The 24,347-nt window shown below is 35.3% G+C and overlaps 1 protein-coding gene across 4 annotated transcripts in view; it reads right to left on the reverse strand.

Moving 5' to 3' along the window:
- LOC115880804 (endoribonuclease Dicer) overlaps positions 1-24,347 on the reverse strand; it is a 135,004-nt gene that overhangs the window by 16,971 nt on the left and 93,686 nt on the right. For all 4 annotated transcript variants that reach the window (XM_030898095.1, XM_030898094.1, XM_030898092.1 and 1 more), the window contains 4 exons: positions 12,576-12,892; positions 9,578-10,172; positions 3,617-3,779; positions 1,815-2,099 (listed from right to left, as the gene is read on the reverse strand). In XM_030898095.1, the coding sequence (XP_030753955.1) occupies positions 1,815-2,099; positions 3,617-3,779; positions 9,578-10,172; positions 12,576-12,892 (1,360 nt within the window). The remainder of the gene's footprint in view (positions 1-1,814; positions 2,100-3,616; positions 3,780-9,577; positions 10,173-12,575; positions 12,893-24,347) is intronic.

Raw genomic sequence — 24,347 nt, forward strand, 5'->3', positions numbered from 1 at the left:
ATATTCGAATGTGCTTTTAGACAGTAGGTATACTAACGAAAAATTTATTATAAAAAGGTTGCCGCCAACCTTAATTCAGATAACTAGAAAAAACTGTTTATTTTATCTTGTTTTCTTTTAAAAACATTTTCTTTTTATATGTAACTCAAAGAAGCCGACGCCGACGGCTTTGATACGGCCCGTCCAGTGCAAGTGCAAACTTTCGAACTTTTAGATAAATAAAAGGACAATATCACATTTTATTATATTTAAAATTTCTCTAAAATGAAAAAACTGATTGTAAAGGATGTATTTAAATTAACATAGCAGCCGATCCACAACTGTTAGTATATTCAGAAAATTATATTATATTATGGATTGTTATAAAAATGTTTATAATAATATAATATATAACAAAATATAATAAATAAAAAGGGCTGTTTCTTTTCCGTGCTCTATATCTTCTAGTAAATAAAGGATAAAAATAGATAATTTTTTATAATTTGAATCCAAAACTGTCCTTATGAATCATTTTACCTGAATCATTACCTGGGAGCAACTGTAACTATAATTAGTCATAACCGAAAACAAGAATTTTTAACCTTCTCAATCCATAATTATATTATAAATCTAAAACTATTATCAAAATTTAAAACTAATAAATTATATATATTATGCGGTATATAAACATATATAAGACTATTTTCCAACGCTTCATAAAAATTACGGGGCCCTGATTGCGAATGTGATTTTGCGATCTAGTCTAGGCCGATGTGTTGGGAGTTGCGAACGAAAATCGCAATCTCCGCTCTTCGTTGGCGTGCCCACTCCCGATGCCGCGCCGGTGCCAACGAAAATCGCAATCGCAATGCTGGGATGAGCTGCGATTTTCGTTCAGCTCCTCGTTCGCCTGTCCACTGCCGTGTTGAAGACGTACGAGAATCGCAATATTGCGATTTTCGTTCGCAGCTCATCGTTCGGCTTCTCAGTGCCGTGTCGATGCAATGCCGGTGCGAACGAAAATCGCAATGCTGTGATTTTCTTTCGCAGCTCTTCGTTCGCGTGCCCACTGCGATTGCAAATCGCAACTGGTGTAATATTGGTTGCCTAAAAATCCAAAATCGGCAGATATATGTTTCAATCGCAAGTCGCAGTTTGCTATGGAAAGGAATCACAGGTTGCGATGGCGAATTTACAATCGCTGCGATTAAATCGCAGTTTGCGATTTTCTGCTCATCTCTACTAAAGAGCAAGAGAACGCACAAAATCACAATTTTTTATATTTTTACTGACAGTTCGACAAGCAAAATTATCCTTTCAGGTAGCTGTTTTTAAATCGCTTAGCGCAATCAGTAAAGACACTAAGCGCGTCGGTGAGAATACCCAAATCGGTAGTTAAGTGCGAGCTAAGCGAAAATTTACGTCATATGCACTGAAGTCTAAAAGTAGTGACTGGAAAACCCGATTAATTTTAATAATCGAGTACTCGAGTTTCAAGCGATTTCAATAATCGAGCTATCGTCCAAGCGAAATTTCGCTCGCATTAAAAATACGGTTTTTCGCCCGTCGAGCGATGTCGGTTATTGATAATTGAAATCGATGTCGGTTATTGATAAATTGATAATCGAGCGATGTCGGTTATTTCAATAATCGATTACTCGAGCGAATTTTCGCGCGAGATATCCCATCACTATCTAAAAGTGCTTAGCATTTTCTAAGTTACATAATTCGGGGCCAGACCGCTCTAAAAATAAAAAGTTATAACCGGTTAAAAGTCGGACGAAATAAAATGTACATACATACAACAAAAACTGTATAGTAAAAGAAAAACATACCTTTTATACCGGTGGTTTGAAAGTAGGCCCCTAACAAGGCTTCCACACAGTCGGCTACTTTCTTGTCGCCGATGTAGATACTTTTGAAGAAGGACGCGACATCATTGATCAATCCTTCCTCGCTCGGGTCATCGTCCGAATGTTCGTCCATCATATTTTGAATAGTACTGTCAGAAAGAACACCGGATTGCTGTTCGTCCTCGGGAATGGAGAAACGATAAATCGAGGCTAAGGAGGTTTCTTTAGCGGTGATACGTTGCTCCAGGACATCGGGTATCTTAAAACCTAAGAAATGGAAAAAAAATCACTACCTGCCATTTTTTCACAGTGAAATCAAAGTAGCAACTAACAGCTATTATTAAAAATAAACTACTAAAACGTTCGCAAGTGCAAATATAAAATTTTCAATTATAAATCATAATTCACTATATTTTTACGCACTGATTAAACTACCTATTGTAATCGCAAAACATTTTCCGATGCACGTCATCAATCATATCGACATTGACACTAAAGTCTATAAACCTGACTAAATTAAATTTTGGCAAAAATGTGTAAATTTGTTGTTGAATTTAAGAGCAAATGATTGTCACAGATATTTTATTTAGATTAAAGCTGCAAAAATTAGTTCAAACCGAATTCTATTATCGCTATGTTGGTCACATTGCGCCGTGTTCAGCAATGTTGTCCTTTATTATTTGACAATTATCCTAGTGTCAGTCATTATTTTGTATAATATCGTGTTGTTGTTGAATCTTTGTGAGTAATTCTCGTTTTTTTTGCCTATTTTCATAGTCTTTTTTTTAAATTGCACTTTTAAGCAAACAGTTCTTTTAAGAACTAAATTTTCGAGTTTTTGTATTGCATTTCTTGAAATTGTGTGTTGAAAATATACCGAAGCATTTAAACAGTTGAGGCAAAGAACTTGTAGCTTCCCTGTTTTTTTAAAACTATTTTGAACGAGAACGTGACCAATAAAGGCCCTTTATTACCCTAGACTGCAGTCAGAAAAGTGAGTTTGATTGATAAGCACATTATACCACTTTCAAACTTAGTTTTTATTAAATTCTGTGATTATTAGTGTGCATTAATAGCACCCTCACCCTCTTACTTGTTATTACCACTTATGGCGTTGTAAGATGTAGATCAATAAATAAATAACCCATAATAAAGCTTATAATAATCTTCATAATGGACTAGTTTTTGCCAATATGCCATAAGTAAAATAAGCTATAAAACAAATACATCAATTAATCTCACTAACATATTAGTTATTAAATTAAAAATAAAACGTAAAACTCTTTAAAGAATGATATAATAAATATGTTGTTTGTCAATTTTAAATTAAGATTCGTCTCATAAATCCATCCCAATCTGGCAGCGCTGTCGCCATCGGTTGTCACTCAAAGTTGATGTTGATCGGAAATTGTTTTGCGATTACCATATGTTATTGTATAATACCTATGTTAGTTTGATATAAAAATTCATAAAATTTTGTAGAGAATTTAGTATGTAATAAAAAATGGGTGTATCCATTTAAAATAAGAAAGTTGCTGTCAACTTCCGGTATTTCCGAAAGTGCCGCCATATTGAAAATATTTTTAATCGATAGATCTCATTGTGAAACAATGATGTGCAAGTTAACTGCAAAGCAAATTCCCCATGGCAACAGCATACTAACCCTAAATGCGAAAATTATCATTAACTGAAAAATTCACGTTCACAGGTTATTTTCACAACGAATAAAAGATAACGTTCATAGTGCCTGTAAATGGGAATTAACGTTTTAGCCTAACTCTAACCTGGAGGCAGCCAGTCGACCATCTGAAGGTCGTTCACTTTCATGATGCCGGCGATATTTTTATTCTTGGCCAAATAATACAGGTTTATGTTGCTGACCAGACGGCCCTTCAGTTGGGTCGCACTGCCCTCATTAAATTTGGGAAACTTTAAGTAAATATACATCTAAAAAACAACAATAAAATGATGCGTTAAATGTTAGGTTGGAAGTGGTAAAAAGTGACGAAAAACGATTAAGAGTTGTGTAGGACTTCATTGTCTTTATACAGGGTGACCTAGCGCTCCTAAAATGTTTCTATTAGGTTTCTGGTTTGAAATGTCTCTTTGTTTTATAAAATATAGTCCGCATATTTTTAAAATATTTTCTCAATATACGTGGTGATTCAAACAAATTTTCAGATTACTACAGAAGAATGAACTTACAGCACTAAAAATTTCCCAACAGGAAAAATCTAAATCTTTAACAATTTTTTAGCAAAAATTCCTCATGGACATTTTTATGATGTCGAAAAAAACCTGATATAATGCCATTTTAATAAAACGTCAACGGTTTTTATAGACGTATCTGTTTTAAAAAAAACTGAAGTGTTCTCGAATAATGTTAAGTGAGAAGAATAACTTGGGCATGCCAAGTTTATGAAATTTGCATATTTGTTACAGTAGCGTTTCTAGACATACACACACCGGAAAAATCTAGGGATATCATTTTATAAAAGTTAAAAATAAATGTTTTGAATAAACAACCACATATTTGTAGGCCGATTCTTTCTACTTCGATTGAAACGAAGTAGTCACAATAGTTATTTCTAAATTTGGAATATTTGCAGAAGTGTTTGTGCATTTTTTGTCAAATGTATAAAAAGCACCTAGCATCAATTGTTCGAATTTAACCTGTACTGGCTATGTTTTTATGATTACTGGCCAGAATTCATTCAAATAACTCTGTTTAGTATTAAACGACATTATGGAGCGAAGACATCTTAACAGAGACGAAATGCTAAGGGCCATGGGTATGCTCGAAGCTGGAATGCGCCAAATCGACGTAGCTAGAGCATTAAATACAACGCAAAGTGTAATATCGCGATTAAATGCACGCTACCGTGAAAGTGGTGATGTTGCTGAAAGGCACACAAGGCGACATCGCATTACTACCCCTCAGCAAGATCATTTTTTACAATTAAATGCTCGACGCCGACCGACTCTTACAGCACCAGAGCTTAGTTTAATTCTCCAGGAAACACATAATATAACCGTTAGTCCTGACACTGTTCGCAATAGATTAAGAGAGGACAACTTAAGAAGCAGACGCCCCTGGAGAGCTCAACCCTTAACGAGAGGAAATCGAGATGTACGATATTTGTGGGCTCAAGATCATGTTCAGTGGTCGAATGAACAATGGGTCAATGTTCTTTTCACGGATGAGTCACGCTTTGGAATTCATCCGGATTCGAGAAGGCTTAGGGTATGGAGAGAACCGGGAAATGTTATTCGGTTGGATCATGTTCAGGAAGTGCACCCTTATCACGGTGGAACAGTTATAGTCTGGGGAGGAGTCTAGTTAGGCCGAAAAACCGATCTCGTTTTTCTTGAAAGATTTCTAACAGGAATCACATATCGTGATTTTATTCTTGAGCCTGTCGTGTTACCATATGCCAATGATTTTGGGAGAAACATCATTCTCATGCATGACAATGCACGGCCTCATACAGCCAGAGTGGTAAGTGAGTTTATCAATGCTCATCAATTAAACATCTTACCCTGGCCGGCACAATCTCCTGACCTCAACCCCATCGAGCACGTATGGGACTCGGTCCAATGAAGAATTTTCAGAATGGGTATGCCTCGTGAAACTCGTAGGGATCTGGTTCGGGCCGTGAATGCAGCGTGGCAGGCTGTACCTCAAGAAGAGATCGACAACCTGATCAGGGGCATGGAGAGACGATATAGGGCTGTAATGAACAGTAGAGGAGGCCATACCCTTTATTAAGTAAAAATGGTTTTATCTTCTTTTTTTTTAATTCACAGTTTAGAATTAAAAAAAATGTGTGCATTTTTTGAGTTCAATAAAAATCAAGGTAAATTTGAAAAATTCGGTAAATTTCGCATTTTTATTTCCAATACGTCCGTCCTGTAAACTATTTGTTTATTTTAATTTTATTATATCAGAAATGCAAATAATAAAATTACTGACGATGGCTGGATAAAATTGTAATATCCCTAGACTTTTTCGGTGTGTGTATTTATTATTGTATGTTTTAATTACATACATTAATTTATTTACTTTATTAGAAATATTATTTTTCGATCTTAAATGTTAATTATTAACATTTATTGACTCAATAAAAAACAAAACCAGCAAATTATTGATGGGCTTATGGGCATATAATGTGAAAAAAACAACGAACGCCACTGGTCAACAGGAAGTCAAATATTAATATATTATATAATTATAATAATAATAATCCTAAGAATGCATTGAATAAAGACAATAAAAGCTCAACAGAACTCTTAATTAAAATCAGCAATTATTAGTAGTGCTCAGTGTCGATTCTGTTAAAATATATACCGATTGGTATATATTACATCGTCGTTAGAAACATAGAAAATCGCATGTACATTTTGAACTGTCCAAATATTGGCTCCCCTGTTGATTTTACAGCAAAGTCGTATATAGGTTATTTAAAGGTTTGCGTATGCTGAAAACACTTGCTAAATTTGAACAATTTTGGACAAGGCGATTTTAAGTAATTTAAGAAAAACTGCATCTCTTTTTAAATTAAAACTGAACAGGAAACAATGCAAAAACAGGCAAATGTCAGTATACCTTAAGTCGCAAACGTATTATTTGTAAACGTCAAGTCGTATTTTCTATACAGTTGGGCTTTTGCCTAATTCGAACAAGTTTTTAATTACAAAATATGCATTTTGGAGACACCTTTGAATAAAAAGATTAAGGAATGAGTATAATGCTATCCACGTATTTATGCATGGTAGATGTAGAGAGGATCTTAAGTTTGGAATCCTTGACAGTTCTGTTTGATAATTCAATTGACACATTAGATTTTGATTTGAAATTTTGTGGATTTGTCAGTCTTTACTGAGCTTATTTTGTTATATATTATTTATTCTCCTACTAATAATAGTTTAAAGGTAGTAAATCTAGAAGGAAATTGCGACAGAACTTATACAGGGTGGTCCGAACTGTATTCCAAAAACTTCGGCAGCATATTCTGCAGATCAAAATAAGTAGTAAAGTTCGTATAAATGTATGTCCTAAAATGCTTAGTTTCGGAGATACAGGGTGTAGAAATTTCATTTTTATTTAATTTTTTTCCAAATAATTTCTGCAACAAGGTCAATATTTGGATGAAAATTGGTGTCTGGGAGTTTTTTGACATGACAAATTTGATTTTGATGTCAATATGCCTTCTACTAGTAGAGGGCGCCACCTACACATTTTTTAAATGTTTTGAAGAGTTGTAACTTTTTGTCCGTACCTGTATAAAACTACTGAGTAAAAAAATATACATTTACGACGTTTGATTTGGATACGACATTTTACGTGAAAAATGTCTCTTGGTAAAAATCGCTACGAGTATTGGTTTGCGAGATATTTGGAATCGAAATTATCAATACCTGTCATCAGTGACATACATTAAACATGTTGACTGAATAGTTATTAGACTGAGATCATAAATTTGAAAGCTTTTGTGTCATAAGTTCAACAGAAACTGTTTTATCAACATTTTTTTGCAGAAAAATTTATGATTAATTTAAAAAAATAAAAATTTCTCAAATTTATTATTTCAGTGAAATAACTATCTACTCAACGTGTTTATTTTTCATCAAAAATCGAAATAAAAATGAAACTCCTACACCCTGTATCTCTAAAACGAAGCATTTTAGGACATACATTTATACAAACTTTTTTGCATATTTTTATCTGCAGAATATGCTGCCGAAGTTTCCGGAATACAGTTCGGACCACCCGATATATTAACAGTAACATTATTTCGATTTATCAAAAAAGACTGTAAAATAGTTGGTTGTGTAGCGTGCGGTAGATCTCTTAACTCTTTGCTAGTAACTCTATAATATACAGGGTGGTCCGACCTGTATTCCGGAAACTTCGTAAAATAAGTAAAAAAGGTCGTATAAATTATGTTCTTAAATGCTTAGTTTCGGAGATACAGGGTGTAGAAGTTTCATTTTTATTTCGATGTTTTCCAAATAATTTATGAAGTAACGTCAATATTTGGATAAAAATTGGTGTCTGGGTGTTTTTTAACATGAGAAATTTGATTTTCATGTCAATATGACTCCTACTCGTAGAGGACATATGTTTTAACTGGTTTAAAGAGTAATAACTTTTCGTCCATACCTGTATAAAACGACTGAGTAAAAAATATACATTTACTATATTTTTTAGATAAAAAAGGTCTCTTGGTAAAAATCGCTATGAGTAATGGTTCTCGAGATATTTGGAATCGAAATTATCATGTTGACTCTGTTGACTGCGTTAACATGTTGACTAAATAGTTATTAGACTGAAATCATAAATTTCAAATCTTTTTGTGCCAAAAGTTCAAGAGAAACTGTTTAATCATCATTTTTTCGCAGAAAAATTTATGATTAATTTAAAAAAAATAAAAATGTATTATATCAGTCAAATAACTATACTCAACGTGTGCTGATTTTTTGTCAATAATGACATGTATCGACTATTTCCATTCTAAATATCTTGAGAACGGTTGTTCGTAGCGATTTTTACCAAGAGACATTTTTTATGTAAAAAGTCATGGAAATTTATATTTTTTTAGTTATTAGTTTTATACAGGTACGGAAAAAAAGTTATTACTTTTCAAAACAGTCAAAACGCATGTAGGTGGCGCCCCCTACAAATAAGAGTCATTTTGACATCAAAATCAAATTTATCGTGTCACAAAACTCCCAGACACCAATTTTTTCATCCAAATATTGACGTTGCTTCAGAAATTATTTAGAAAAAACGAAATAAAAATGAAAATTCTACACCCTGTATCTCCGAAACTAAGCATTTTAGGACATACATTTATACGAACTTTTTTACTTATTTTTATCTGCAGAATATGCTGCCGAAGTTTCCAGAATACAGTTCGGACCACCCTGTATATAGATGTAATAAACCGATCATTTATGAGAAAAATTCACTTAAAATTAACTAATTATATATTTTTTCTTGCATTTTTGTTTTATTTAACACTTGTCAAAGATTAGATGTCAAAGAATTTAGAATGAATTTAGATACGTCAATTTGAGTTACCTGATTCAGTAGCGTATCGGATGTTTGTATAATAATTATTATAAAGTATCTATTTTTATTAGAATTGTGTATTTTTATAATTATTTTAATAACTACCAAATTTATTGACAACGTAAAATAAAACAACAAATTATTGAGTCTACCCTACATCATATTTTTACACGTTTTGAATAAAATTAGAACGGCACTCATAAACCGGAATTTAAGTCGGCCATTTGAGGACCCCGTCGCGTTGGATCTAAGGTTTTTAATATGCTTCTTCCTTAATCTTTTTATTCAAAAGGAGACACTAACCGTAGGTACAACGTAGTAGTGTAGACAGCACAACAATTACATTTGACAATAATAAAAGCGTAGGTTGACAACTTAAGATATTGATATTGATATTTGGTTTTGCATTGTTACCTGTTCAGTTTTAATTTAAAAATAGATGCAGTTTTTCTTAAATTACTTAATATCGGCATGTCCATAATTGGCATGTGTATTCAGCATACGCAGACCTTTAAAAAAGCTATTTACAACTTCACTGTAAAACTAACAAGGGAGCCAATATTTGGACAGTTCAAAATTTGCGTGAGATTTTCTATTTTTCCAACGACGAGGCACCACCCGGTATATATGAACTTTAAAAAAAAAAACATTCCTTGTAAATTCGACTTACTGATGAAAACAGTTTCAGAAACGAGTCTCCTAAAGTCTCTAACCGCTCCATATTGACAATGTCATTAGCCTTTGCCGTGGTCATGGCTTTGTAAAGTACGCAAAGCTCAGGGCCTTCATCCAAACTTTTCTCTTCCAACAACATAATTGGTTTCTCGACGTAATCCTTTAAATACGTAAGAGCAAGTTGCTGTTGCTGCCGCCTCATCGGAATTAGGTTTTTCAGCATCCTTTCACTGTCACAAGTGGGCTTAGATATAAACTTTTCGTAATAATCCACTTCTAGAACAGTAACGTTCAAATTTCTCTCTATATCTTTGGGTTCCTCAGAATCCTTCCAAGGATACTCCAACTCCAGCATTTTCTTGGTGTAGTCTTTGTTAACGTTTATGTTAGTTAGAGCAGGCGCGACGGGTTCTTCGTTCGTGTCAGGAACCAGCACGTTTGATGTTTTCGGCTTTTCCAAACGCGGTTCGTACGTCAGCAAGTGCCTATCCAATTCTAGGGGTTTTTTATTCATAACTACGGGTTGGCCTAGTTTGGTCTCGGTAGCTATTTTGGATCTGAGAAGTTCTAAGCGAAACATGAAGGATAATCTAAAACAGTACTTGAATTATATAAAACTAGAAAGTTAATCATATTGGAAAAAAGTTTGAACGATGTACTGCCGTGTAGAAAATCGCCTTAACTACAAGTGCGACATTAAAAACTTTAAGGCATTTTACAACTAAATGGGAAGCAAAATCTCTCTCCTTTTTTTCTGATTATTTTGCCAATTTAATGAATTATACATAGTTTCATCTCAAGTATAAATCTGATGGTTTCATTATTTACGACTGCCTTATTTACAAATATAAACAAGAAAGATCTTAACTTTTTCGTTAACACGGCAGTATATTACATATACCGATTTGGTCATCGAAACTATGCGGTCTGGATTTTAACGTGTAAGACAGTGATGTAGACAGCTTAATGGAAAATCAAATAAATGTATTAAAAAGAGATAAAAATTGGGTCGACACATTTCTTTTATGCGGTATTGCCAGATTTTGCATCAAGATTTCAAACCGCACAAGTAGGCGTTTACGAAAAATGTTGCATCTAGAGTTGGAACTATATTTTTCACTATTAGTTATTCATTTTACTACAGCTATAACAGATTATATTTAGTTTAGATGTATTATTATCATTTCAGTAGTATACATAAAAGTTTTTAAAATAGCTTATATTTTCTACACACATTTTCCTACAAACGTAAAAAACCGTCAACACTGTAGACCGCTTTTGATTTTATCTCTCTGTCTGTCAACCGGTCGTTTAGTCACACGCATTAATGTTTGGCAACATTGCTAAGACTGAGATTTCATGCTTTCATCTTCACAACTTACAAGCCAAGTATGTACCGCAAGTCAAATTTGGGGATCAACTGGTAAAATACAACTCTCACCTAATGTACTTAGAAGTCACAATGGATCGGTCTCTCGCGTTCAAGCCACACCTCACCAAGACGGCTGCAAAAATAAATACTAGGAATAATATACTGCTCAAGATCGGAGGTAGCAGCTGGGGAGCAAACGCCAGGGTACTTAAAACAACTACAATGGCCCTCACATATTCGGTGGCAGAATATTGCTGCCCTGTCTGGATAAATAGCAATCATACTCATCTTATTGACACTTGTCTTAACAGCGCGATGAGAATTATAACGGGCACTATCAGAAGCACTCCGATCCAGTGGCTTCCCATATTATCAAACATTACTCCCCCTCATTTGAGAAGACAGGCGGCCTTAGTCAGAGACTGGAAAAAATGCATCAGCAATCTTCCCATCGATGATGATTGCGAAAATTTCTTGCATCGCCTGAAGTCCAGAAAACCGCCATGGGTATTAGGGCAGCAGTTACTAAATTCCAACTTTCGGGTTGAAGAATTCTGGCGAGACTGAATGGTCACAAAATAATCCTGACCTTCATCACTTGATAACTGACCCAGTACTCTGCCCTCCCGGATTCAACTTGCCAAGAAAAACGTGGACAACACTCAATCGGTTCAGAACTAACCATGGCAGAACCCGTTACTGGACACACAAATGGGAACTAACCGACAGCTCTAACTGCGATTGCGGACATTCTGAACAAACTCCTTTTCATATCAGCAACAGAGTGCCCGTTAACAAAGGCGCAGTTCTCTTTAAATCGTCTTCATGAGGCTGACCTGGATGCTATAGAATGGATCGCAGAGCTAAATCTTGTAGTGTAAATTGTTCGTTTTTACTGTAACATTGTGATATGTCTCTTACACATCTGATTGTTGATTTTTGAATAGTTTGTATTTTTGTACTGATTTATTTTTTTAATTTTATTGATATCATATGTACTCTTAATGCGCCATATAATAATATGGCGTATTAATTAATAATATATACACGCATTAAAATCCAGACCACATAAATTGTATGACCAGTAGGGTATTTTAACTAAACACATTTTTTTTCTTTTAATTGTAAATGTGTTATTGAAACCTATTTAGTTTTTTTGTTTGTTGTAATAATAGAAGATACAAGAACAATGTATTTTGTAATATTTGTCGTCTTTGAAGCTGCACACAACTTAAACAGTAATTTTTTACTACTCTTAAAAATATAAAATTATATATAAACTGCAAAGAGAATAAGCATTTCCCGATAGCGTTTAATGCCGCAAATGTCTTCAAAAATGTATGGTTAGATTACAGTTGTCAAAACATCCGTCAACTCGGTCAATTGCAATAAAGAAGGTATGAAAATTGGCATCTTGTGATGAGGAAAACACCCTTTCTAATGTTTATCTTATGGCGTTGATATATTCACGTAAGTATATATCACCTAAGATTTTAACTTTCTCCGTTGACGGACCAAAACCGTGGAAAATCCACCTTTAAAAGCTACTTCATGTCGCGGTATCGCCGGCGTCACGTATTGTTGATGTGATAGCCGCCTAGTTTTACAAATTACACTTTACCTGGAAATAATAGTTGGTAACAAGCTAGCTTGAATCCAAAGAGACGATGGAAAATCTTGCTTAACTACCAATTCAGGTATCAAATGGATATCCAAAAAGTCGTAGTTTTTCTCCTTCTTCCTTTTGGCCAACTCGCCTAAAGGCTTTATAAAGTTCGTCTTCTTCGTTAAGCCTTTCACAAAAAGAAGAGGCAGCGATGGATTTACAAGTTTGACGGAATGCTTTTGGTCGAAATAGTCCTCGTACGATGCAAAACTATAGTTAGGAAATGGCGACTGTGCCGATTTGTTCAGAGAAACTTCGGTAACCAAATAGTCCTATAAAGTTTAACAATGTTAGAAATTTGCAACACCTTTATGGCGAGTTCTTAAAGGGGCGTCCATTAATTACGTGAGTGGATTAAGGGGGGAGGGTTCAAAGCAAATCTCTGTAAATGTCACGGTTTAGGCAAATATCACGTCATTTTTTTTGGAGCAAAAATGGTGTGTATGTCCTAATCATCTTAACTTTTGCGATACAGGGTGGTAATTTTTTTTTTCATAATAACACTAACACTGACTTCTCTTAAAATAAAAATTATTTTCAAAATATTCATTCATTTCTAAACAATTTTTATCTCTTCTTCTTTCTTCTTTGGGTGCCATGTGCTATGCCGCACGTTGGCGATCATAAAAAAATAAAGTCATTTTACTTCAGGGTCAAAATCTGATGAGGTCACGCTTTTGTGTGGAAATTGTTTCTGCATCGGCTGGATGGACAACAAAAAATCGTGACGAAGACGCGTATCTCAAATTTCCTAAAACATATCTATAGTAACAGCAGAGTTATTAGAAAAAAGCTTTTTTAGAAAAATTTACCACCCTGTATCACAAAAGTTAGTTGACATTTAGGGCATACACTCATATGAAGTTTTTTTTCTTAGAATAGGTCCAAGAATCACCCGCTTTAATATTAGCATGTCATTAAGGAACACCCTGTATATTAAGATCCATGAATTATATTCCATAAGTTTTATTTAATTTTTATCCTGTGATATTAGATTACAATCTAAACAATCTGAAATTCTAGTCTTTACTAATCTTTAAAATAATGATAAAGCAAATTGTGTTTATACCGGGTGCGTCTCAAAAGTGGCTCCCCCCTATAATTTTTTTTATTTTTTCAGATAAATAAACGAGATTTGGTGTGTTAGTATATGACATAAATTAGGATTGATGGACGTATTCAATTGTTTTCGATCACTTCCTGTTTCACCGGAAATGACTACAACTTTTGATTTTTAAATGGCACCTTCGGTATTTTTTTACTTTATTCGATAGAAAATGACACTCTGAATCGAATTACATATCATATGTCAACTTTTGACATATTCTCTCAAAAACAAATTGTATTTTAAATTTCAATCTAGAGTGCCATAGCTGTGTTAAAAACACTAATTTTTAATCAAGGAGCCTTGGAAAAATAGATTTGATTGTCTAATGTGTCTTGTCCTGGCCGGTTAAAAGATGCCTAAATCGTATTTTTAATCATATCTCAATTTTTTCAAATGGAACGATGGTGGCTCATTAGCATATTTTGAAAAAGCATTTTCTTACGAATAATTTGATACCACATACTTGGTATTTTGAGTCAAATTGTCGTTATGAACCGCAGGTTACAATTTCAAATAACCGTATGCGAAAATGTCAAAAGTTGACATATGATATGTCATTCTATTCAGAGTGTCATTTTCTATCGAATAAAGTAAAAAATATCGCTGGTGCCATTTAAAAATAAAAAGTTGTAGTCGTTTCCGGTGAAACCGGAAGTAACCGAAAACAATTGAATATGGCAATCAATCCTAATTTATGTCATATACTAACATACCAAATCTCGTTGTTTTATCTGAAAAAATAAAAAAAAATATAGGGGTGAGCCACTTTTGAGACGCACCCGGTATATTTAAATAAATCCAATACATTTATACTCAAAATACAAAGAAAAATATCACGTGAGATTAGGAGAGGGGGGAGGGACTCGAGACAAATCACACGACATCTCAACAGAGAGAGGGAGTGTCAAAAAATCCTCCCTTACTGAAATCTGAGTATATCACCACTGAAACAAAAGTTATAAAATCAAAAGATTTATCTGATGTAAAAAAGCAATGGGTTTAGGATCTATGGACACATATGCAATCGTACATTTAAATATGCAACACTGAATTGCTAAAGAAAGTTAGAGCCGGCACTACACTCTCGCTGTGATATGCCAATAGCGAGTGTGCAAAGATGCATCGACTCGCTATGGCTTTACTCGCCTCGCCAGCTGAGGTTGAAGCTGAGGTTGTTTCGCTGAGATATTCGGCGAGCAAATCTTGGTGCGAGTGTAGAGCCGGCATTACATAAAATAAAGATTTTAATATTTTACGGTGTCCTGTCTCAGTGGGTATATATCCAGATTTTGAAGTAATGGAAACGTAAATAATGTCTACAGCTTTATGGTCGATTTATTACTGTATAATTCTGAGAAGATCAACGGTTGAATTTTAAATCATAATATAGTAGAATAATTTAATTAGTAATATTAAGATATGTATGAAAGGTTATACACCCAGTTTTGGGAATATCGCCACTGAATTTGAAACAAAACGTAGTCATAAGAAAATAATAATTAAAACGATTATCCAGAAACGAACAATAAAAAATTGGTCAAGTGCGAGTCGGACTCGCGCACAAAGGGTTCCGTACCATTCATTATCTATACAACATTAGACACTATATTACCATAAACTTTTTTTAAAAAAAAATGAAGAAACGCATTACTAAAAATTGTATTAATCAATAATAAATATGTAAAAAGTAAAAATATGTAAAAATTAAAAAAAAAACGATTAAAAAAAAGTCGCCTTGACTAGGATTCGAAGCTGCCTTACTACGGCTCCAACGTCATAGCAGCGTAAAGTCCTAACGCTTTAACCACGCGGCCACCGAGGACTTGAAAGATTCTATGTAAAATTCTTACTTAAAAGATAATGTTTAGTGAAAGTACTTTTTTGTTTATAAACATTTATTTAATTCTGTTTTTAGTAATTGTTGTCAATATTTATATTTTTAGATGTTGAATTGAAGTGACGTTGTCCTCAAATTGCAATAATGGAAATGTAAAATATAATATACTAAAAAATAAACTAAAAAAAATACATACTGGAGTCAAACTGTCTGATGAACATGGGTCTCTATCATCTGAGAATTTAATCCGCTTGTTATGAAGATCTAATTGCTGATTGTCATTTTCGGGAAAATGACTTTTCGCGGTTTCGTTACTAACCTTTACGACAAGGTAAAACTTTCTCTAGAAGTTAAAAAAATAAAAACTGTCAGGAGATTTGTCTTTGAAGCTTAAACTTGTTCTTACAAAGCCATACTCTGTATAGAGCGTAGGCAACCTCTCGGCACGTGACCGAACGGAGCCGTTTGAGAGGATGCTCTAAGCTAGTATGCTCACGGTAATTTGCCAATTTCTTCCGTGAGGTGGCGGCCGATGGTTGCTCTATTCAGATAAATAATTATTTTTATTTAAATAAACAGAGCGACCGTACCGGCTGGGGATCGGACTCGGTACTTTCTGGACAGCGTCAGACACACTTGCCGCTGAGCCACGGCCAGCCACTTGAACAGTCTCTAGGAAACCACTATAAAGATTATTGTGACCTACCAAGATTATTGATCAAAAATATCCTACGATAGAAAAAAAAAGTTTTAACAAATTATTTTAACAAAATGTTAGGTAAAAAACTAGTTTTTTTTTGGAAATTAATCTGGTCATTATCTTTTTACAAAATTTCAATTTTGGATTTGCTACTCACCAGCTGTGTTTTTTTAATATTTTTTAAATGTATCGTTATTTCACCCACGAAACATTTTCATTAAACATGCCGAGCAAATATGAAAATTTCGGATGTGGCATAACGATCTTGGTATCTTGAAAATATAAGATAAATTGACATAGATAAAGATGGTAGTATCCTACATCTACAATTATGACTTGGGTATAAAAACGAAACTTGCAGTTTACCGACCAATAATAATCCTCACCATGTTATATGAAAGCGAAATCTGGAGGTGCCGTACCATTATCGCATTAAACAAGTTGCAACGGAGACACCTTAGATAGCTGTTAAGAATCAAATGGTTCCACCATGTCTCAAGAGCGCTGCGAGAGCGCTGAAATGACTACTAAATCCCGCTTAAGATGGGCTAGTCACGTATGCAGGATGCAAGAAAACCGTCTACCGAAATCTCTACTTTACGGTAGTGATGGGTTGTTATTTAACTATCTGTTATTTTATAACAATTATTTAGAAATAACATAACGCAACCGTTACTGCTTTTAAAAAATAACAGATATAAAATAACGACACGCAGAGATCGAGTGTTCGTGAAACGAAGTCGGCGCTCTGCACCGCCACGAAATTCGATGCTGCTCGAAGCAATTCCAAAAAACAACTAGTATGGATGGAAAACCTATTATTTCGACAACCATCGATACAGGCGGCGAGATACAACGGACAACGGAGTGGGGTATGCGCTACGGCGCGGCGCGTCGTGTTGGGCTGACAACAGCTTAAAAATAATAGGATATAAAAGAAGCAGCTTTTTTGAAACAGTTGCGGGCATAACGCCTGGCTGTCGAGATAACAGGAGTGGGAAAGGAGCGCTGCTGCATCGGTCGATTGTCGATGGAGGCTCGCAACGGGTTGGAGAATAACGCATCAGTTGTTTTAGCTATGTTGTTTTTTTACCTGTTACGAGCATAACAGAACGGCGTTCGAGATAATCGGAGGTTTGAAACAGGTTGGAGAATAACGCATCAGTTGTTTTAGATACATATTGTTTTTCAACCTGTTACGAGCATAACGGGCGGAGGTCGAGATATTATGGCGCTGTATGTTTCAATACTTTGTTATTAAGTTTCAATATTTAAGTATTTATTTATTCTGAAAAATTTTCAGAATAATATTTTAAGATTTTTTAAAAATGTATACAGGGTGTTTTGAAAAATCTGGTCATTGATTAATCACGATCCTGCTTAAAGCCCTTGACGTAAAAAGCTGATTTTTGGAAAACGGATTGACTTTAGGGTGTAGAGGTGCGATAAGAAGGGATTTTTCGAAACTCAAATTCTAAGGGGGTGAAACCACCCTCAAATATTAGAATATTTTTTATTTAAAAACTGGTGAGTTTTTCGAAAAAACTCTTAAACACGTATATTTTATTTTGTTGTTTTACATATTTTGAGATTTTTACAAAATATATACAGGGTGTTTCATAAAATATGACCACTGAGTAATCACTATTCTGCTTAAACTGCTTGACGTTTAAAGCTGATTTTTGGTAAACGGATTGACTGTGGGGTGTAGAGGTGCGATAAGGAGGGGTTTCTCGAATCTCAAATTCCAAGAGGGTGAAAACGCCCCTCAAATATTACAATATTTATTATTTAAAAAACGGTTAGTCTTTCGGGAAAACGATTGGACACGCATAATTTATTTTGTTTTTTTACATATTTTGAAATTTTTTAAAAAATAATACAGGGTGTTCCAAAAAGTTGAGTAATTGATTAACCACGATTCTGCTTAAACTGCTCGACGTTTAAAGCATATTTTTGGCAAATGTGAGAAAATTTTATCCAGTTTGTATGTTAATGGAAATTCTTGCTTTGCTTTATCATCACCATTACAAATTAATAATTCGATGCGAACGAAGTCGCGGGTACAACTTAACAAGTATAGCTAGAGACGTGAGAAATATAAAATAAGAGACGCCCCCCGATGCGCAGTGGACATCCCACAAATTTGCTTCAATCAGATTTTTCGTAGCGTAACTGCATCTCTCTTCCGCCGAATGCGTTCTCTCTCTATCGTGTGCGCGACCGGTGCTATCCCCAAGTCTCTTCCTATATTTGTCAAACTGTACATGCTAGTTTAAGTGTAAAATTAATTCGAACTCTAGTGTGTAGTTGGTTTACTTATGAAGAATATACTACACATTTTCTTATATTGCTATTTTTTGACCGCAAATGGTAAAATCATAACGAAGAGCTTCTCGCCCGTCGAGTGAGATGCACCCTGTACACTGCTACGCAATTCAGAATCTACGCGGATCGAGGGGTAGGGCGTAGGTAGATCGGAATTTATAGATATAGACGAGTGGCGGCATTTTGGCTTTTTTATATCGCAATTTGTAAACAGCGCTTATTTGTAAACAACCCCCGTTTTTAGAGAGGTATTTTAGATAACAATCGATATTTAGAAATGTTATGACACCCTGGAAATACTACCACCGAGCACGTCATTGTTGCAACTGCGTTAATACGCCTGGCGGTGACCGCCTCATATTCTTTCAGATATTTTGCAATAAAATAAAGAAACCTGTTATTTTTAAGCTGTTATTTTAAGCTGTTTTTTATAAATAACTATAACAGTTTCTACTGTTATCTAAAAATAACAGTTTTGCCCATCACTACTTTACGGTGAGCTTGTAGACGGTAAGAGAAAACCGGGTAAACAACTCAAAAGGATATTTTCCATGAAAACTTAAAGGGGATAAACATATAGAATCAGTGGGGGGAAACAGCGGAAAATAGAACGCAATAGGGAAGAATAATTGTAAACTCAGTTAACAACGACAACTAAAAAGTAAAGAAGCAACAAAGTAACGAGATTTTTGAATGTTCGGAGTGCTGAAGAGAGATAACATCATGTATAGGGCTTTTCCAAAGATATTTAAACTCAAGAGATACAATTGTTTACGTTTTTCCATTATCAGACATTATTTTATCCTTATTTTCCCGTCTCCCTTACCCCAAAAACGTTTGCCAGATTTACTTATATATACAATTAATATTCGACTAACACCACAATCAATTATGAAGAAATAAATAATTTCCTTATATTTCTATATTTTTATCATGTACATTAATTTGCTAACGTCAACTTTTTTATTTAATACTTAATTACTTTATTATTTTTAATTTTTTAATGGAATAAAATACCAAAGTGGTCTTTCTTTAAAAAAAAACAGCAGTTTGGCAACGTCACTCTTAGGAATTTACGACGTAGTAAAACGGAAATCGAGTCAGAATGAATATTCAAAGCAGCTGCTAGTGCGATATTGCCATTCCGCCGATAGGTGTTTTGTGTATTTTTACTGTTTAATTGTGTTTTTTAACATTTTTGTGATATTTTGTGGACTTGTGTAAACATTATTTTGAAAATATGGTACATTCGTATGTTATGTGCAAGAGGTGGATCATTTAAATCCACATTTAACTTTTCATCGGTAAGTAGGGTTATGATTCTTGTTTCTAAATACAGAGGCGGTACCTAAAATAATAAAGAGCATATTTGCATATAATAATACCAATTGGTTACCAATAAATTAACAATAATTTAATTTAAGAATAAGTTCTATAGTCTATAAAATGAACAACTTTGAATTTTGACCGTTATTTTTTACCAACATGGCAAATATAAAATCCCTCTATCAAAAAAGTTACTGATATTCTTTAAATTGAGTGCCTGAACGAATCAGATAGGTAACTCTTTTTACTTTCGTGAAATAGAAAAGGAAAATAATAAAACAAGTGATAGTTCTTCCTCTTCTTGCAAAAATCAACAATTGTCAAAAGTAAAATGTCATCAACTTTTGACATTTCTAAATATCAGACCAATGCCGTCTTTAATAAAACAGCCTCGGAGCGAGATTTATGACGTCACGCTAGTTAGATACTACGGATTAATAAATAAGTTGTAGAATACATGGAAAACATAATAATTCCTCGTATTTTTGGTTTGTATTTTAAAAATGATATAGTTTACATGAAATATACATAATATACAGTTAATAAATACAATAAATATATATATGAACAAGAAAGAAATAGTGAGGGAGATGTATAAAAAGTGAGGGAGAAACGGCTCAGCCCTGAAACAACTCGTAACCGTATACACCAGTGTACACCAGTACAGACACGCACACACAGACACTCACACAACCACACCTACACTAGTGTACACTGATGTTACTGCCTTCAGGCTTCATCAGTACGGTAAGGAACCAGGAAGCGATGAAACCGATCTCAAAACACAAAAAAAACAGGAAGCGAACGATGCAAGGAGGCACCGTGTGCAACCCAGGAGATGGAAAAAAAAATTGATGAAGAAACGAAAATAAATGATGGAAAATAAAAAGGAGCAAACTCTGGTTCTTGGCTGCAAATTGGGGCTTTAGGCTCCCGTTTGCGGTGTGGTTGTGTGAGTGTGTGAGTGTGCGTGTCTGCACTGGTGTACACTGGTGTATACGGTTACGGAGTTGTTGAGGGCTTTTTTCTTCTTTTATATATATAAAAGAAGAAAGAAATAGTAGGGGAGATGTATAAAAAAGAAGAAAAAAGATTAAACGGCTCAGCCTATATATGTGAAAGCTGCTATATATATATATATATATATATATATATATATATATATATATATATATATATATATATATATATATATATATATATATATATATATATATATATATATATATTGTTACGTTTTTCGTCGGTTCCGTGTGGATAGAAAGTCACAATTTATTTAAACACTATTTATTTAACACTAATTAACAAAAACAATAACGATAAAAGACTTATAGAACTATTTACAAACGATTTATAACTAAGAATTTATTTTGAATTTTAGCGCGTCAACTGCACTGGTATATTTATAACTGCCCCCTGTAGGCCACAGCCGCCGGCTTTTATACCGACAGGTAAAGAACTCTAGAATAGTCCATAGATCGTTAGATGCGTAGAGAAGGTTTTCGAATGTTCTCGTATGTACTAGTCCATTCCAGTGGGACTCGATTTTTCTCGAACGAATGAATCATACTGTGTCTATTCTTTAATGCGATGTTAAGGTCATCTGAGGGCGGAACATACAGTTAGGTTAGGTCGAGTCCACACGGGTCCGCAACACTGCTTCCTTCTTAGGTACATGCTCGTCCCGAGATGTACACGGTGAATGAAGGTATTTGCAAAGCTGGCCCCTGGTACATTGAGAAGTCTGGTAGAAATGGCAGTCTACAGTTTTCTCTCCCGATCTCAGCTTTGGGTTTTAGCAGCAAACGAGGATCTCGATTCCCGTAAATCTGAACAAGACTTCAATCATGTTCCGGATTGTACGCCAACTCAAACCATCGAGTCCACACGTCAGCTTCGGAATGGCTAATCGTGTAATATTGTTGTTTAGCAGGGCTTCTCTTAGTTCAATCAGGGTCTTCCATAGATTGAGATAAGTCGGCTTACTTGGGGACCATTCCTTGGTGACTAGGTAGAAAATGTGCCTTGCTTGACCATGTTCATTGTCGGTTAGCCTCAAGACGCTTCCAACCTCTGGATCCTGTCGGCGTAGTTCTCCGACACGCCCAAACTTCTCATTGAACGTCGCAGCGATTCCTCTGGACATCCGCAAATCTCGAGCCACACAATGAGCGAGCGAATAATCAGGAGGCACGGAAAAGAGGTCTCGTTGATCTTCTTTGGTTACACCATAGCGAGCCTTCTCACTGCTGTTGTATCGGGCCATGAAATCGTCAAAGGACATCTCCGAATCAGGGGGATCAAAGCTGCAGGTTCTCACGGTCCCAGCACGATCTTCTATTTCGCCTTGGTAGGGGCTCAAACGGTTGAAATGGACTACCCTCGGTTTTCCTTTTGGCAATTTTCTGATACGGTATACGACGTCATTAATTCTATCCATGACTTCGTATGGCCCTTCCCACGAGGATTGTAGCTTCGGAGATAACCCACGACGTCTCTGCGGGTTATATAGCCACACCAACTTCCCTGGTTGGTATCCTCCATGCTCAGCTTGAATGTCGTAGTGTTCCTTCATTCGGTCACTAGCACTTTGAATATTTAGGCGGACTCTCTGATGAATGTCGTCCATCCTTTGACGTAGTGTGTGGACATAATCTTCTCCGGCGACTTCTTCTCCCGGTCGGCAACCAAATTTCAGATCACAGGGTAGGCGCACTTCCCGTCCCATAACGATGCTGGCTGGAGTTTGCCCTGTAGATTCTTGGACGGATGAACGGTAGGCCAACAGGAACAGGTGAAGAAATTTGTCCCAGTCTCTTTGGTGGTCAGAGACTACTTTGGCCAGATAACGGTTGATAGTTCTGTTCATGCGTTCAACCATCCCATCGGATTGTGGATGTAGAGCAGTCGTCCTGGTCTTGCGGATGTTCAGGACTTCACAGACGCCTTGGAACAGATTGGACTCAAAGTTTCTTCCCTGATCTGAATGAAGCTCCATGGGAACACCAAACCTGCAGATCCATTCTTTAACAAGGGCATCAGCAATCGTGGACGCTTCTTGATTTGGCAACGCGTAGGCCTCGACCCATTTGCTGAAGTAATCCAGCCACGTCGATCGCTATTCGTTCGAAGGGACTACCAACATTGTACTGGCGCATAGGGGCTTTACCACGCTTTTGTGGCCCATTAATGGCTGCGCAAATGTCACATTTCTTACACCAGGCCCTCACATCTTCTTTGCAGTTCACCCAGTAGAACCGTTCACGCAGCTTGCCAAGTGTCTTGGTAACACCAAGATGTCCTCCGCTGGTTCCATTGTGAACTTCCTCCAAGACTTCTGGGACCCTCTTCTTTGGAATGACGATCTGCCTTCTCTCTTCTTGTCCCTCCGGTCTCTCGATCACACGGCGAAGTAGTCCGTTATCTATTACCAAGGAATTCCACTGGGCCCAGTACGACTTTACGTTCGGCGAATATCTGCAAACTTCTTCCCACGTTGGTCTTTGGCCTGTGTTTTTCCAGTTAATTACTAAACCTAATTCTGGGTCACTGGTTTGGTCATTTGCAAGATCTTCGGGTTGCCAACTATCATTAACCACAGTTGTTCTTAGGAGTTGCACTTCTTTCTAGTGTTGGGGAAAAATCGGATGATTTTAATCCTCAGTATTTATCCTCGAGTTCCCAATAATCGGATGATCATCCGAGGAATCCTCAGTCATAAAATTTTCTCTGTATAATATCCCGATTGATACACAAGATCAACTGAATAATGCTCGGTGCTGGGGTGATCTGCTTGCTGTTTTAACACACTGTTGTCATGTACCTGAATACTTGAATAATATTGTAACTAAAAATAAATAATTATTTAAACACTTTTTTTAATAATTTTTAATATTTTCATTATATAATTTGATGTAGGAAATAACATTTTGAGGGTTCGCTTTAAATTGTATATTTTGTTTAACTCCGACTTTGAGATTAATCGGCAACCTTTCAGGCCAAATGTAAACAAGTAATTCTAGGAAATACAGGCGGCTTTTTAGAGGGTCTGTTATTTATTGTTTATTTGTCGGCGGTAGGTCAGTGAGATAAAAATATATTTGTTTGCTTTTTAATAGCGGCCATTGTCACCGAAATAAACTGTAATTGCATTAGTACCTAATAAACTGTGGTAGTTGTGTTATCTGTTTTATATTTTAGGAGTTTCAATTGCGGCATAATATAGTTTTAAAAAATCAAATTGTTTGGGACTATTTTAAAAAAATGAAGATAAAGTGCATCATGCTCCATTTGCAAAAGACTTTAAAAATCTTCGGAGGCACAACAAATTTAATGCAGCATTTGAAAAGGCTTCATCCGCTCCAAATACAAGAAAAGAATTACCTCCAAATGAAGCTATAGGAAGTTGATGAGGTTCGAGATACTCCT

This window comes from Sitophilus oryzae, unplaced genomic scaffold (genome assembly GCF_002938485.1).
Source record: "Sitophilus oryzae breed Bouriz unplaced genomic scaffold, Soryzae_2.0 scaffold_165_pilon_pilon, whole genome shotgun sequence".
NCBI classification, from domain to species: Eukaryota; Metazoa; Arthropoda; class Insecta; order Coleoptera; family Curculionidae; genus Sitophilus; species Sitophilus oryzae.